Here is a 15,487-nt window from a genome sequence, read left to right on the forward strand (position 1 = left end):
TTACATAAATTACCTTGCTTATTAATATTATTATCAATCATAATATTTGGGATATCTTTCTGACATGTAAGAACATTTCTGTCATTTTCATTTCTGTTTTTTTTTTTTTTTTTTTGTGAAAAAAGTTTTTTTTTTTTTTTGTGTATGATTTTGTTGACAGACAGACAGACAGACAGACAGATAGATAGATAGATAGATAGATAGATAGATAGATAGATAGATAGATAGATAGATAGATAGATAGATAGATAGATAGTCTAAAAACTCAAGTAAAAAAAAAAAATTGCGAATTAAGGATTTTTTTCCCAGTGAAATTTGGCTTTTCCATCACTCCTTAATGTGATACTTCAAAATGCGCATAAAAACAGGGTGATGGAAACGGCTACAGTCTTCCAGTTGTTTTTTCTTTTTCTTTTTCAACAACACAGCCTATATAACATAAACCTTCCTTTTCTTTTAAAAACACTATAATAAATTATATTCTGAGCATGCACTTAAAATATTTCCTAAACCCTAGAGCTGTATGCCATACAAAAGATCTCTTAATATTACAGGTTAAATTACCATATGTACAACTCTTTCTTTTTAGGAATTTAATGTTACTTTTTTCTTTTCTTTTTTTACGGACATTGTTAACGAGTATGAAACATTGCCAGTGGGACATTAAATAGGAAGTATTTGTACGAACTCACAACAGGTTTTGCGTATATAGGCTAGAGAACGCAAATATCTTTGCGAGAGAACGCAAAAGCTTTGAAAAATATGTTTTCCTCCCATCCCATATTTTTTCCACCACCATGTCCCTTTAGGGTCTCCGTAGAACAGCACAGCGATCTGCTGACTTTTAAAGTCGTGTAGTCTGAACTAGGCATATTATTGGCCTAATAGCTGGTTTCACAAACAGGACTTAGATTAAAGCCACGATTAGAATTTAGTTCAAACGTGCTTTAGAAAAAAACATTACTGGTGCATCTTGAGACACAACAATGGCAGTGACATATTGTCAGTTGCTTTGGTTAAAACAGCTCAAACATGCATTTTAATCCGGCCTAGTCTGTGAAACCAGAGGTAAAAGTTCAAACACAACAGAACGTGACAATTACTCACATGTCACTATAAGAGGTGACAAGAAGTCTTACACAAGGAAGGAAGAACCGAGGGGATGGGTCTGTTACTTCTCATTTCTACAAGTCATTTCTGGTTTTATATCTCAGTTAGGCGTGAGACCTTTGTTCGGATGACTAACAATTTGAAAAACAATCAGAGAGATACAGGAGCCACAAACAACTGTGACATCAACATGAACTTTGGCTTCCTCTTCACCATCGCAGTTCTTGTTTTGAGATTAGGTGAGCAGAGATTGAATTTATCAGTGATATATGTACACTCTTAAAGAAAAGTGCCAAAAGGGGTTTTCCACAGTGATGCCATAGATGCCATTTTGGGTTCACCAAAGAATAATTTTTTTAAAAGAACCATTTTATTTTTTCTTAGTGTGAAGAACATTTTAGTAAAGGACTTTTCTCCACTCTAAAAAACCTGTAGTGCAATGCAAGTTCCCATGGATGTTAAAGGTGAACACTGATGCCGATAAATAGCCTAACCTTTAAACAGTGTATACTTAGAATATTTATTAAAAAAATGTTTTAAAATATTTCAAGTACCCCAACTAATATATATATATATATATTAGTTGGGGTACTTGAAATAATAATAATATGAACTATCAGCAATTAAATGTATTCAATTTAATAAAACAATATTCTGAATTTCTGCAGTCAGAGGATGTACGGTAGATGTCCAACAGCCAACGACGGTCATGAGAAATAAAGAGCAACAGTCCGTCTCTATTCCCTGCTCTGTCAATATATCCACTCCCTGTCAACTCGCACCTCAAATCTCTTGGTATGTGTTCCGGAAAGACTTTCACTACCAGATTGATTTGTCAAGCCAGCCACAGAAGTACAAACTGGAGCAACATGATCTGGAAATCAGCTCTTTGTCAAAAGCAGACTGTGGGGTGTATTACTGTGCAGCGGCTCTGCCGACAGTGACTCACAGTGGGGCGCAGGCAATCGGACAGGGAACCATTTTGAAAGTGTCAGGTAAGCAGTAGAAGAAAATTCAGCACGACCCCATTAGACCCTTCTATTGTGTTACACATATCATTCTTGTTTTGTGTCCAGAGAGGGGCTTAAACCTCCCTCAAACACTGCTTTTGACACTGCTTGTCCTGCTGAGTGTCTACAGCCTTCTCGTCCTGGGCATCCTCATCTGCATTAAGGTGCACTTTTAAAGTTACAGTAGTAATGCAGTTATAATGCTGTTAAACAAGCATTTTAATGCTCAGAATTTTACTACATTCTCAAAGTACTTTTTCATAATGCAATTTAAATAATTCAAATATGTTTGTTTTTTTAATCGAGACTGGACAATTCAACTCAGTTTTTAAAAGAAGATGGAGTAAAACTAATATAAAGGTATTGTTTGACCCTATTTATACACAATAGCAAAACATACACTGCAACTTAAAATTTTGGGGGCGGGAATTATTTTTTGAATGCTTTTGAAAGAAGTCTCTTATGCTCACCAAGGCTGCAATATTTGATTAAATAGAGTAACCAAATCCCTAGTCTGTTCACTCGGCTACATTTGCTAATTCGGCTATCTGAAACCAATCCAGTCTTTAGTGTCACATGATCCTTCAGAAATCATTCTAATATGTTGATCTGATGCTCAAGAAACATTAATTATTATTATCATCAATGCTTTTTTTCAGGGCTCTTCGATTAATAGAAAGTTCAAAAGAATAGCATTTATTTTAAACAGAAATGAAGTTTCTTTACTGTCATTTTTGATCAATTTAATGCATCCAAGCTGAATAAAACTAGTAATTTCCTTAAAAATGTATATGTTTGAGACCTTACCATTATAAAAACAGTCATATTTTTGTGGAAACCATAAAAAAGAAATCTTACCAACCCCAAACTTTTGAACGGTAGCGTACAGTATTGTCATGTGTGGCTGTTTTCAGGAGGACTCTGCAAGACAAGTGGTTTTCAGTGGAGTGGTGCAAGAACTGTGCAAGAGGAACTTGAGTGGTGACAAATTTCAGGCACGCTACGAAGTTTCCCAAGACAAGGTTTTCACTTCAGACTATTCTTTTACAACACACACACATATTTTTAAGCATTTGTAGCTAACACTCTCCTTGTGGAGTTTTAAGACTGAAATTGCTGTCATATTACTGTACCAAAACGTCTTGTTATAGCCTAACATTTATTTTCAATCTTCCCCACAGTCTGAAAGTCTTCAAAATGTGTACCATAGTGAAGATGTTTACCAAAATCTTGATGAGTAAAAGAAAACAAATGCCCTTATGTCCTGCTGATCCTGATCGAAAACCTGCAGCTTCCTGCAAACATGCAAGCTATTTTGGGGAAGTGGTTGCAGAGACCCAGAATTGTGATGTTTTGATGACTTTCTTCATGTTTTGCATTTAATGTGAGCCCTCTTGCTATGTCAATTACACTGTATTAATGTATACTAGTGACTAAATTTACAGCAAGACATTATGTGAATTGAGTAAACATTTAAATAATAAAAACATTTATATTAAACGTTTTCTGGAATGTTGTTTAAATTTGCAAATGTGGCATTATGTAATTAAATATGCACTAGGCTCAAAATTCATGTTTTATTTGGTTGACATTGGAGTTAAAGGTTTTTACAGTGGGTATCTTTTTAGCACTCAATAAATGAGAAAATACTGTCAAAAAATACATTTTCACCATGTTTTTATGAATACAATGATATAGACTATAAAACCTGGATAACAAACCCCAAAACTCAGAATATAGATGGGAATGAAACTGGAAAGTTTTATGCAGCCACTGAAGTGGAAAATTCTGGAGATAAACATTGGCACAATACGTTTTGCCCAAATCAGGATTTTATTTCCTGCTATTTTATCTTTATGGACATTACTTGAAGCTAGCCTATAGCCTATGCTATTTCTTCTTCTTCTTCTTCTGATTTTTAATGGTGGTTGGCAAACAACTTTTTAATGTGCATTACCGCCACCTTCTGAAATGGAGTGTGGATCAAAATAGCCTACTTTACTCACTACTAATTAAATAAATAAATACATACATTTCTAATAAAATTATTAACATTAATACATTATCATTCACAACATTATTAATACAATTTTACTAACAATTAAACTCATATCCTTTTTAAAAAAAAATCCAAAAAAACTAAATATTGCTCTATACCCAACATGCCTTGAATTCAATTTTAATATTTCCTTCATTTCAAATCTAACGTTTTCTTTATTTAGCCTATCTTTCAGAATCATCCTTTCCTGCTTATACCTACGACAGTTAATAATTACATGTTCTAATGTTTCACAACTATTACACTGCAGTGCTCACACAACCCAGTTTCATGTTTCCCTATTATTTTAAGTGTACTATTTAATCCAGTATGCCCAAATCTCATTCTCGAAAAATAATGTCCTCTTCCTTTTTATTTCAATTATTTTCTCTCAATCCTCCTACCTTCTTCTGGATACTATAAATCAGGGGCGTAGAATTTAGTAGGGACGCTAGGGACGTGTCCCTACCAATATCCAGTGACACTGATATGTCCCTAGCAATAATTTCGATCAAAACTTAAAATATATTTATATATAACCACTGTTTTCCGGTTGTGTCTTGTGGTTTTATGTATTAGGCTTATTTTATTTAATCAGAAAACATCTTAGATTACAATCTCTTACAAGAGCGTGAGAAAAATGTACCAATTCATGGTACAGGAGATAGGCTACTTGTGAGAGGCTCTTGTGTGAAGCGGCAATGCTCCTCCAAAGGAAACCTAGATGTGGTAAGCTAGGGAGAAATCAACAGTTATAGTGACAAAATGTCCACACAAAGATGGCAATATCTGAAATACTTGTCCTAAAAATGTAAAAATGCCTAAAGTTTTCTGTGATAGGCAGGGTTAGTGTAGGGGGATATAATATACAGTTTGTACAGTATTAAATCATTATGTCTGTAAAAAGTCCCCATAAAACATAAAAACACAACATTGCTTGGTCTTGTTGAAATGAGAGGACTGTTTGATGAAGTTGAAACCCTTGTCATCCCAGTCTCATCAGCTGAGGCTGAAAGAAGTTTCAGTGCTCTTAGGAGACTGAAAACACGGCTCAGAGCAATGGTCACAAGTGACACTTAACAGTATTGCTGTGTGCCATGTCCAACAGGACAAACTGGACATTATTGATGTGAAACAAATATGCCAACAGTTCATTTCCGTTAAAGGGATAGTTCACTTAAAAATTCTGTCATCATTTACTCACCCTCAAGTTGTTTTAAACCTGTATGCATTTCTTTCTGCTGAACCAACATTCTTCAAAATATCTTCTTTTGTGTTCAGAAAAAGAAAGAAATTCATACAGGTCTGAAACAACTTGAGGGTGTGTAAATGATGACAGAATTTTCATTTTTTGGATAAACTATCCCTTTTGACAGATGCAGCTTCTGGGGATGTCCCCGTCCCCACCAATTTCAAAATCAAACCTACGCCCTTGCTATAAATCATTCTCTCTTTTGTTTCCATATTCCACTCCTCCTGCAACTTTTATGCTTTTAACCTCCACCTTACTATAACTTACTGCCATATCTACCTCTGTTTTTTTGTTTGTTTGTTTTTTGCATTTTTTTTTTTTTTTTGCATATTTATCTTAATTCATTTCCGACTACTCCTATATGGGCTGGAATCCAGATAAATGTAACTATTACTCCTACTTTATTGATCCTGTAAACAATTTTGGCTATTTCCAACATAATGCTTCTGACTGCAAGTTTTTTAAACTGGTTAGTGCACTACTTGATCCTATGCTATTTGCTCGAGCGACCATCTCTTGACTTGACAGATCTCTCAACTGCCTGCCAGTGCCAATATGAAATCTCGCGAGGACTCCACTTGAATAAATCCTCCACGAACTCTCGTCCGGCCTTCTTCTTCCTGAATACACATCACGTAAGTCGACACGGGTTCTCGTCGCTGCTTAACAGAATCTGCTTTTATCTCCGCAATCGTAAAATAAAAACTTTACATTTGTATATAAAACATATCTGTACGGTTTTCTTACAATGTGATACCAAAATGAGTCTTATGAATTGAGCGGAAATATTATTTTAGAGCAGGTAATATAAGATGGTCTCAAAATGGCGGAAACCTGGTGTAGATAGTCATTTAGTCTTAATATGCGTTTTTGTATTCTATGATTCCTTACATGTTAATTACACAATTCCATATACGGAGTTATGGACTATGGCTATAATGACTCATATATTTGCAAACAAGTTGATTGTAATGCATGTGCATTTATGCTTGACATGTGTCTCTCACATTAAGCGTCACTTTTATAATGGAGATTTTTTTATTGTTTTTAGCAAATGGCGGACGACGCCGGTGGTAGAGGAGGTTTTCGCGGAGGTTTCGGCGCTGGCGGCCGGGGTCGCGGTCGTGGTCGCGGCAGAGGCCGTGGAAGAGGCCGCGGTGCCCGGGGAGGCAAATCTGAGGATAAAGAGGTAAAGCATCGCCTCACTCCTACTCTTGACTTATGAATTGGCATGTTTGAATGTTTTGGTAAAGGTATTTTTAAATGCATGCTTTCTGTACTATTCGGTTGCTTATTTAAGCTGTACCACATGGTCTGTATTCCTCGTGCCATTATCTGTCAATGTTGTAACGTTATATCTGTAGCTTCCGTTCCTATATGCTTATGAATAATTCATTTGTTTCATATAGTGGGTTCCTGTGACCAAACTTGGTCGTCTGGTGAAGGATATGAAGATCAAGACCCTGGAGGAAATCTATCTGTATTCTCTGCCAATCAAGGTACTAAAATTGAGAAGAAAGTAAAAGTCCTGTTATGCATATTGAAGTGAACTATTTATCTGCACATGCGTTCCTTTTTATTTTATTTTTTAAATAAGCATGTAAAGTTTAATTAATATCATAACTAGAGTTTACTCAACAATGAAAATTGTTCAAATCTGTAAGACTTCTGTTCATATTTGAAACACAAATGAAGATATTTTGAATGTTTTGGGTGAACAGACTTTCAATGGAGATACTGAGACTTCTTTAAAAATATTTAATTGCAAGCAATTGTGTACAACCAATCCCACCATGTGTTTTTCAATCCATTATGCTCTGATGTACATCACAATATGAAAGATAAGATGTTGCTACTTTAGTTTCATGAAGTTGTAACAATCTCCACTAAGTGGCATAAAAATGCTTAGCTTTTTGCAAAACTTAATACTTTTTTTCTCCTGTAGGAGTCTGAGATCATTGACTTCTTCCTGGGCTCAGCACTGAAAGATGAAGTTCTGAAGATCATGCCTGTCCAGAAACAGACCAGGGCTGGTCAGCGCACCAGGTTTAAGGTGACTTCCCCCTGCCGGAGTGTTCAATGCTTATCTGGTTCTTCACTTCTTACAGCTGGTTCATGATCGCTCATGATTCTCAATCTTTAGGCCTTTGTCGCTATTGGTGACTACAATGGCCACGTTGGTCTAGGAGTGAAGTGCTCCAAAGAGGTAGCCACAGCTATCCGTGGAGCCATCATCCTGGCCAAACTGTCCATCATTCCCGTCAGAAGAGGATACTGGGGTAACAAGATTGGAAAACCACATACAGTGCCGTGCAAGGTGAGACTTAAAAGGTTGTTTTAGGTTTTATTTGGCTTGGTTTGAATTGGAGCATGTTTATTGACTGAATGTGTTTGGTTAGGTGACCGGTCGCTGTGGTTCAGTCCTGGTGCGTCTCATTCCCGCTCCCCGTGGTACCGGCATTGTGTCTGCTCCCGTGCCCAAGAAACTGCTGATGATGGCTGGTATCGATGACTGCTACACATCTGCCAGGGGCTGCACCGCCACTCTGGGCAACTTTGGTGAGGGGCTTGTTTGAAAACCGTTTCAAGATGCAACTGTCCATGCTTGAGTATTTCAATGTTAAAAACTGCTGTCTTTCCTTGCAGCCAAGGCCACCTTCGATGCGATCTCAAAGACTTACAGCTACCTGACCCCTGATCTCTGGAAGGAAACTGTGTTTGCCAAGTCTCCTTACCAGGTAATGCATGCATTTCCCAGACTGATCTCATGAAATGGCGTATGTATGACACGCCAATTCGATTTCCATTTTTGGCGTGCTATCAACACGCATAATCGCTTTTCAGCGTGTTTATCAACGCCGTTGACTTAACGTTACATTACTGTATATATAAATATGACCTACCCCAACTCCGTCCCTAAACCTACCCGTCATTGGGGTTAATACCATGAGTCTTCTCCTACCATCCTAGGAAAATGCATTTTTATGAACAATATGGCATTAAAATATAGTTTGAGCCACGAATCCTACCCCTAAACCTAACCATAACCATTTCTTAAAACTACCTAGGCAACAATTATAAAGAAAAACAACAGACAGACGAGTATAATCACAATGATTTATTTATGGTTCCTATAACCATAATATACTAACCTTACAACACAACATCGATTCACAAAATACACCAATTTTATTAGCTTGATGTAATCCAAACCTTCAGAATCCATATATTATTTGCAAGAAAGAGATCCAAACTCAGCCCTTTATCCAGTAATCGTCATCTTGACCGTAAACGTCAAACCCCGCGCTTGTTATGAATTCAAATTCAAAAATTGCGCCCTCAAGAAGCGTTATGACAGGTTACTATGGTTACGGCAGTAATATCAAACGCTCATTGGCTCTCGCCTTGCCTGCTTCGTCACAGATTGCGTCATGCACATTCACATTTGAAATGAAGCTCGCACTGCCGCGCAGCCCTCAGAGCGAACCGAACCGAAGACGGATTAACATTTTCATGGATTTGAATTAATAACTTAAATTCTGCTCTGTTACCTCATACAAAACCACTGCCAGAGAGGACTGCGACACATCGTCACGTGAACAACTTTTGGTACCGATTTTGACATTTTCTCATTAAATTATTGTGATTATACTCGTCTGTCTGTTGTTTTTCTTTATAATTGTAGCCTACGTAGTTTTAAGAAATGGTTATGATTAGATTTAGGGGTAGGATTAGCAAACGTCCGGGGATAATGGTACGTGCAAGATTCACGTCTGAGGCTGTTAAACTGTAACATCTACACGTTTTCCAAAGGGGACCAACGTGATTATTTCACGTACATTTTGCTCCGTTTCGCTCGGACATTTAACGGCGTAGACATACACGCGGAAGATGAAGGTTCGTTTCGGCGTGAACATACACGCGGATAGCTCAAAATGCGTATAGATAACACGCCACTTTTGACTTGAAAGTGGCGTGTATGTTTACGCAAAGTCATGATGTCATGTTGCATTTCCGGACGTTATTCTTTCACAAATGCATCGTGTCGTTTGAAACTAAAGTGTCTCCTTTGTTTCAGGAATTCACCGATCATCTGGCCAAGACTCACACCAGGGTCTCTGTTCAGAGGACTCAGGGAGCTCTTCCGGCACCCTCCTAAATTTTGTACAATGGATTGAAATAAAAGTCCAGAAACTAAACATCTTTGAGTCTGTGTTCTGTTTGACATTAAAGCTGTGCAATAGCGGTAACAAAGTTGCTACAAGTTTGTGGATTGTTTCTGATCTGCATACCAAAAACTGTCCCAACAAAATGGGCAAGTTACATTTCTCAGGTAATTTATTTAGGTGGTTTAAAATCAGGATGAAATGTACCGAGATGTACAAGAAAATGTACCGATAATTCTTTATAATTGAAAGCCGATAACTTTTATTGGCTGATAAATCAAAATCCAAGTTTTTATATAATTTGAGAGCCTGATTACAAAATAAAGTCTCACCATTAAAAGCCATGTCCCAAGCACAAAATAGTTTTTTTTAATAGCTTATGACAGATTTGTGCTGCACATGTTGCACTTGACTTTTCCTTCTTGAAGTGATTCCAATCATATTTCAAGCTATTCAAATCCATCATGGTGAACAGCGTCTCAGCTGAATCCAATATGGGCTTGAACATATCTACCAAATTTTCTTATCGGACCAATAACATAAATGAACAAATAGCATCTGACACGATATATTGGCTGATATATCATGCATCCCTAGTTTAAAATTTAAGATTCATGCTGTATTGTGATGGGAGGTTGACTCTTGTTTGATCTTTTTCATCAAAATGAACATCTTTTTTCCAAGTCATTTCTTTGTTTTAAGGGGCTTTAAATGTTATGCTTTTAACAGGCAAATTCCCCGAACACATCCACCTATGCAATGGTGATCATATTCTGAATTAAGAAATAATGCAGTCAAAAATAATTTACAGGGAACATAATTACCTTGTTCATTTGTCACGTGACGGACGCAGTGCTGAAGGGGCTTCAAGCGCCCTACTGTCTAATAATGCCACAAAGCCCTTTGATTGCCTTTTGACTTTTATTACTACAAACACTGGGGAAATATTTTCATTTAACTAAATTCATTAAATTCCTAGAATATAATAGTCCTTGACATGCAAACTAATTTTATACTAGTTGGCATAAATCAGTGCTATGCTCTAGGTCATGCTGTTGCCATGTAGGTCGTTTCTCAATACTCAAATTGATGCTTGTATACTTGCTCCTCTGTTGTCCAGCCTGTGACCCTACTAGGAGCTGTATTGAGCTAACCCTACCCTCACTACAGCGCCTACTAGGGTCACAGAATTCAGCACTACACTGTAAACTGATCAAAGGACGCCATCTTGAAGGACATTCAATTCTCTTAATTGCCCCTCGAAAACATCTCCCCCCACCCAACTTTTTGAATGGCAAAATCTGATCTGTTATATATATAAGTGTATTGACACCTACAGATTTTAAACAGAGATGGACAAAGTACACAACTTCCTTACTTGAGTGAAAATACAGATACTACTGGTCAAATATTACTCTGTTACAAGTAAAAGTTGTAAAGACCGATTCTTACTTAAGTAAAAGTACATAAGTACTCGTTTTTAAAAGTACTTAAGTATCAAAAGTAAATGTCAATGCATTGTTTTATTATTGTTGCATTGTTGAATGCAATACTTACAGTACCTTATGCCTCTGAATCTATGCCTGCCTACCCTCATATCAATATCACATTTATTTCTAGATTAGAACACAGTTCCAGTAGTGGGATTGAATATGAGATTGAATGATTCACTCAATAACGTCTACAATGGTTTCGGACACCCAAATGGCTGTTCCCTCAAATAGTGCCCTTGGCTTCGTTTTTTGGCTTTGACGTCAACCCGGCTTTCATTTCCAACCAAAATCCAACATCTGTCCGACATCGGGTTCTGACGTAAATCTAACGTCGGGTTTTGACATCAACCCGACTTTCATTTCCAAACCAAAATCATCCCCTGACTGACATTACTACTTTCTACTCAAGGACCTTGACAGAAATGTAGTGGAGTAAAAAGTATGATATTTGTCTTTCAAATGTAGTGAAGTTAAAGTAAAAAGTTTCCAGAAAAGATAATACTCAGGTAAAGTGCAGATACTCAAAAAGTGTACTTAAGTACAGTACTCAAGTAAATGTACTTTGTTACTGTCCACCTCTGATTTTAAACAAGTAAAATTATTATTATTTTAATGGAATATTACAGTATTTATAAGTGATTTATTTGTGCACATTATTTTTTTTTATAAATTCATAACTTCCCCTCCCTCTTGCAGTGTCTTCTCTGATCATGTGTGTGAGGGCGGGATCAACCTGTCACTCACATAAGATTGACCAATAGCAAACCACAGTCATCCAATCAACTACCCATGGACAAAATTAAGTCCCCCGCTACATTATTTTCTTGTTCTCGGATATATGTCAGTAACTTTTAAAAGTAATTTGATATAATATTGCAATTTGCACTACTCTAAAAAGAACTAATTGGGTTAGTTACTTGTTCTGGAAAGTAATGTGCTCCGTTATTTTTCCTCACCTGGGCTGGGCTTGCTTGTTTGTTTTTTAATAACAATAAAAAATGTATATTTTGGCAAATGTAAAGGCACTATCAAACTAAAAGTGAAATGAATAAGCCTCACGCTGAAGGAAATACTAATTCATGCCTGTACAGTAGAGCAGCTCAAACAAACCTTTCAGCTTTGCTGCCATTCTGAATCACAGAAGAATTGGACGCTGGAGTTTAACACACTTACTTAAGTAATAAAATAAATAAATACAACTGTGCCATTTATTTAAAGTCATTTTGGTTATTAGTATGGTTGAATTGGACCTTCAAAGGTCAGCAGCAATTGGACAATTGGCATTAGACATTGGCTAGTAAAGTGAGATTAAATACATAAAGTATATTTGTATATATTTAATTATTGCAGGTTTGTGTAATATTCTGAGTTTGCATTTCACTGTTTTTCTTCATTTTGAGGAATACTGAATGTGTTTCTGTTCAAGAGAGATGAGTAAATGAGATGAGTTCACACAAGTTTACACAAGCGCACACAACGCCTCTGCAATAATTAAGCTGTCAGTCAATACATGGGAAAACAGTACCTTACTTACTTGCTGACTTAAAGTAATTAAGATATTTTGTTGTAAATTTAAAGTTACAATTACTTTACTGGCTACTTTTAAAAAGTAATCTGATTACGTAACTCGCATTTGTGTTATCACCAACACTGACTAATTCAACCTCCGTTTCATACCGACTCTATACAGCAAATGGCATATAAGCACTGATACATACAGTACATGAAATAAAATGTATTTAAAATGTAGGAAATGTCTATACAAACCCAACAACACAACTGATATTGAATTGAAGGGAAAGTAATATATAAGGTAACTGACACTGGCAGGATTTTATTAAATAACAGCTACTCAGAAGTCACTTTCCAATAAACTTTATTTTACACTTTGATACACAGGTAAGAGAGAGACGGACATAGAAAAGCTGAAGGACAGGAGGTTTATGCCTTCTGAGTCTCTGCCATCATCCTCTCCTTCTGTTTCATCAAACACTTTCGTCCGCTGGCGTACGCGCCAAGGTCCCCGTCTAGAAGAAATTAAAGAGGTTAACAGCCAGAATACTAATTCCTGTACATTCATATAAACATAGCATTGGTTTCATTGTCAATTGAAAAGTAGTTTTAAGACAACACCTATTACAACTGGGCTTGTCCCATTGTGTCATATATTGAACACTGCTATTTGCGCATAAGACATTACAACCTGACAGAATACTCACAGCGTGACTGAAAGGCCTTGGACACTTGATCAAACTGCTTCAGTTCTGTGTTACAGTTCTGTCTGTAACTGGGACCCTCGCGCTGCTGGCAGGCCCGAAGACGCTCCTGGATCACCTTCACGATCTCCTGGTCCACCTTACTGCAGACAAAATTAAAAGAGAAAGATAACGATTTTGTGCAAAAATAGAGATATATGAACAGTAGGACTACAATGCTTTTTTTTGATGAACATACTAGTCTCTCCTCCACTGCATCTCGGCCTCATAATAGCACAGATAATCTCCTTCCTGGCATTCAGTCAGCTCAGGAACACGGCGAAACTTCTGATGGTAGTAGTGGGACTTCTTATCGCCCTGGATGCCTTCGATAATACCTGGCGGAACAAACAAAAAACAGGAGGACAATAAAGTAAGGATCAAGAATTACAAGCAAAGTAGATTTTAGGGTGCGTTCACACTTGTAGTTTGGTTCGCTTGGTTTGTTTGGTCCAGACCTAACAACATAGGGAGGGATATGTTCACAACCTGATTGGTCGGCTCATATTACGTATATTTCAGGACTCAACTTACTGAACATCCTAAACAATGCTGTGTGTCTGTAAAGGAGTCAAAACTGCGGCAGGAATCCCTTTGTCACACACACAAATGAAGATCTGCTTCTGTTCTGATGCCTGTACTGAACTGTAATGGGCAACATCACGACTATGACGAGGAAAAAAAGGTATTCTTGAACATTCTGTCCTTTTTAGGGTCGCTTTTTGTGACATTGTGTTTATCGTTTTTGGTTAGATGTCTTTGGTCCGTGTTGTTCCTATTTCAGTTGTTCAGTTGTGTTCAGAGTTCAAAGACCCATCTTTTCAGGGGTCTCGAATCGATCCACTTGTTGGGTGCGCACCAGGGTTCAGATGGCAGCTTATTCCAGAGTTTGTTTTAATCCAACCAAACATGCCAAGTGTGAACACACCCTAAAATGTGATTAGTAACAAAATGCATATCCTTTGAATATATTGTTCTGATATTGATTGTTACAGTTTTGTTAACGATGTCTAGAGATATTTTAATCTTTGTCCTCCATACAGTTTTGCACTGCAGAATATTCCAATATATACTTGTATTTGACTGAAATGACAATAAACTGACAAATAAACTGACAAAATGCATTGCATTGCTATTATAAAACCAACCAACCAACCAACCAATGAAGAAAACTTATTTTTATGTCAGTTTTTAAGCTACGCTGTGAGGATATTTACATTCTGCACTGCTTTGTATAAACTGCATTAAAGGAATACATTATTATTCCTTCCTTCATGCATGTTAATATTGCTGGGAAGCGAACCCATGGTATTGGTGTTGCCAGCACCAAACTCTATTGTTTGAACTTCAGGATAACACAGAATAAGTGGTGCTTTTCGACATTTCATTTGTTAAAAATGTTTTTGTTTTTTATGTTTAAAATAGTTGCAATACTGTTTTATAATATTCATAATTTGTGACAATTTTTTTGGTCACACTTTAGATTTAGGTCCAGTTCTCACTATTAACTATGAATATTGCCTCAATAAACTCCTGCTTATAAAATAGTTAGTAAGGTAGTTGCTAAATTTAGGTAACTTATTGGGTTGGATTAAGGGATGTAGAATATGTTCCTGCAGAATAAGCCATTAATATGTGCTTTAAGTTCTAAAAACAGCCTATATCTTAGTAATATGCATGCTAATAAGCAACTAACGTTACTTAATAATGAGAATTGGACCCTAAACTAGATAGATAGATAGATAGATAGATAGATAGATAGATAGATAGATAGATAGATAGATAGATAGATAGATAGATAGATACATGATAGGTGCTTTTCACACTAGAAAGGCTACTAACGTTATATGTGAAACTGAATGAATAAGAAGATGTAAACAGTCTCAAATGCACGTCACCTCTGAATGTGGTCACTGGCACATCCACCGAGTAGTAGAAGAGCTTAGACAGTATTAAAGCTGGATTCGGTAGACTAGTTTGTTTATCCACCACTGGAGTCTGGCGGGGAGGCTGTGGATACACATCTTTGTCGTGATCCTCCGGCATTTTCGACCATTAATTGAAATGGAAATTTCAAAAACCCTTTAATCGACCTCAAGCTCCCGTCTCTCAGTGCGCATGCGCGGTTTACAAAACATGGCGTGAAAGGTCACCGAGCTACGA

General features: G+C 36.8%; 3 protein-coding genes across 3 annotated transcripts; 2 read left to right on the forward strand and 1 right to left on the reverse strand.

The window, feature by feature from the left end:
- The first annotated feature begins 121 nt into the window (after positions 1-121).
- LOC311096583 (immunoglobulin superfamily member 6) lies at positions 122-3,620 on the forward strand. The gene is made up of 6 exons (XM_084135838.1): positions 122-1,349; positions 1,779-2,105; positions 2,187-2,284; positions 2,427-2,480; positions 3,035-3,142; positions 3,302-3,620. The coding sequence occupies exons 1-6, from the start codon at positions 1,163-1,165 to the stop codon at positions 3,359-3,361; spliced, it is 834 nt and encodes a 277-aa protein (XP_083991964.1). The 5' UTR covers positions 122-1,162; the 3' UTR covers positions 3,362-3,620.
- Positions 3,621-5,835: 2,215 nt separating this feature from the next.
- Positions 5,836-9,609, forward strand: rps2 (ribosomal protein S2). Its single transcript, XM_084123125.1, has 8 exons — positions 5,836-6,045; positions 6,462-6,599; positions 6,820-6,909; positions 7,356-7,463; positions 7,554-7,727; positions 7,810-7,969; positions 8,057-8,148; positions 9,489-9,609. Exons 1-8 carry the CDS (start codon positions 5,851-5,853, stop codon positions 9,567-9,569), a joined length of 1,038 nt encoding a protein of 345 aa, XP_083979251.1. The 5' UTR covers positions 5,836-5,850; the 3' UTR covers positions 9,570-9,609.
- Positions 9,610-12,928: 3,319 nt separating this feature from the next.
- ndufb10 (NADH:ubiquinone oxidoreductase subunit B10) lies at positions 12,929-15,447 on the reverse strand. Its single transcript, XM_084115371.1, has 4 exons — positions 15,223-15,447; positions 13,524-13,662; positions 13,289-13,428; positions 12,929-13,096 (listed from the first exon to the last, which is right to left on the reverse strand). The coding sequence occupies exons 1-4, from the start codon at positions 15,368-15,370 to the stop codon at positions 13,011-13,013; spliced, it is 513 nt and encodes a 170-aa protein (XP_083971497.1). The 5' UTR covers positions 15,371-15,447; the 3' UTR covers positions 12,929-13,010.
- Between the last annotated feature and the right edge of the window lie 40 nt (positions 15,448-15,487).

This window comes from Abramis brama (genome assembly GCF_963993115.1).
Source record: "Abramis brama genome assembly, chromosome: 1".
NCBI classification, from domain to species: domain Eukaryota; kingdom Metazoa; phylum Chordata; class Actinopteri; order Cypriniformes; family Leuciscidae; genus Abramis; species Abramis brama.

What these genes read in the sequence shown, in the direction of transcription:
- LOC311096583 (XM_084135838.1), top strand. Translation starts at nt 1,163, where the DNA reads ATGGGTCTGTTACTTCTCATTTCTACAAGTCATTTCTGGTTTTATATC. An exon ending in AACCATTTTGAAAGTGTCAG is followed by an intron (nt 2,106 to 2,186) that starts GTAAGCAGTAGA and finishes TTTTGTGTCCAG; the next exon opens with AGAGGGGCTTAAACCTCCCT. An exon ending in GCATCCTCATCTGCATTAAG is followed by an intron (nt 2,285 to 2,426) that starts GTGCACTTTTAA and finishes TTTTTAATCGAG; the next exon opens with ACTGGACAATTCAACTCAGT.
- rps2 (XM_084123125.1), top strand. Translation starts at nt 5,851, where the DNA reads ATGCTTCTGACTGCAAGTTTTTTAAACTGGTTAGTGCACTACTTGATC. An exon ending in TGTATTCTCTGCCAATCAAG is followed by an intron (nt 6,910 to 7,355) that starts GTACTAAAATTG and finishes TTTCTCCTGTAG; the next exon opens with GAGTCTGAGATCATTGACTT. An exon ending in GTCAGCGCACCAGGTTTAAG is followed by an intron (nt 7,464 to 7,553) that starts GTGACTTCCCCC and finishes CTCAATCTTTAG; the next exon opens with GCCTTTGTCGCTATTGGTGA.
- ndufb10 (XM_084115371.1), bottom strand. Translation starts at nt 15,370, where the DNA reads ATGCCGGAGGATCACGACAAAGATGTGTATCCACAGCCTCCCCGCCAG. An exon ending in GCCAGTGACCACATTCAGAG is followed by an intron (nt 13,663 to 15,222) that starts GTGACGTGCATT and finishes TTGTTCCGCCAG; the next exon opens with GTATTATCGAAGGCATCCAG. An exon ending in CAAGGCCTTTCAGTCACGCT is followed by an intron (nt 13,097 to 13,288) that starts GTGAGTATTCTG and finishes AATTTCTTCTAG; the next exon opens with ACGGGGACCTTGGCGCGTAC.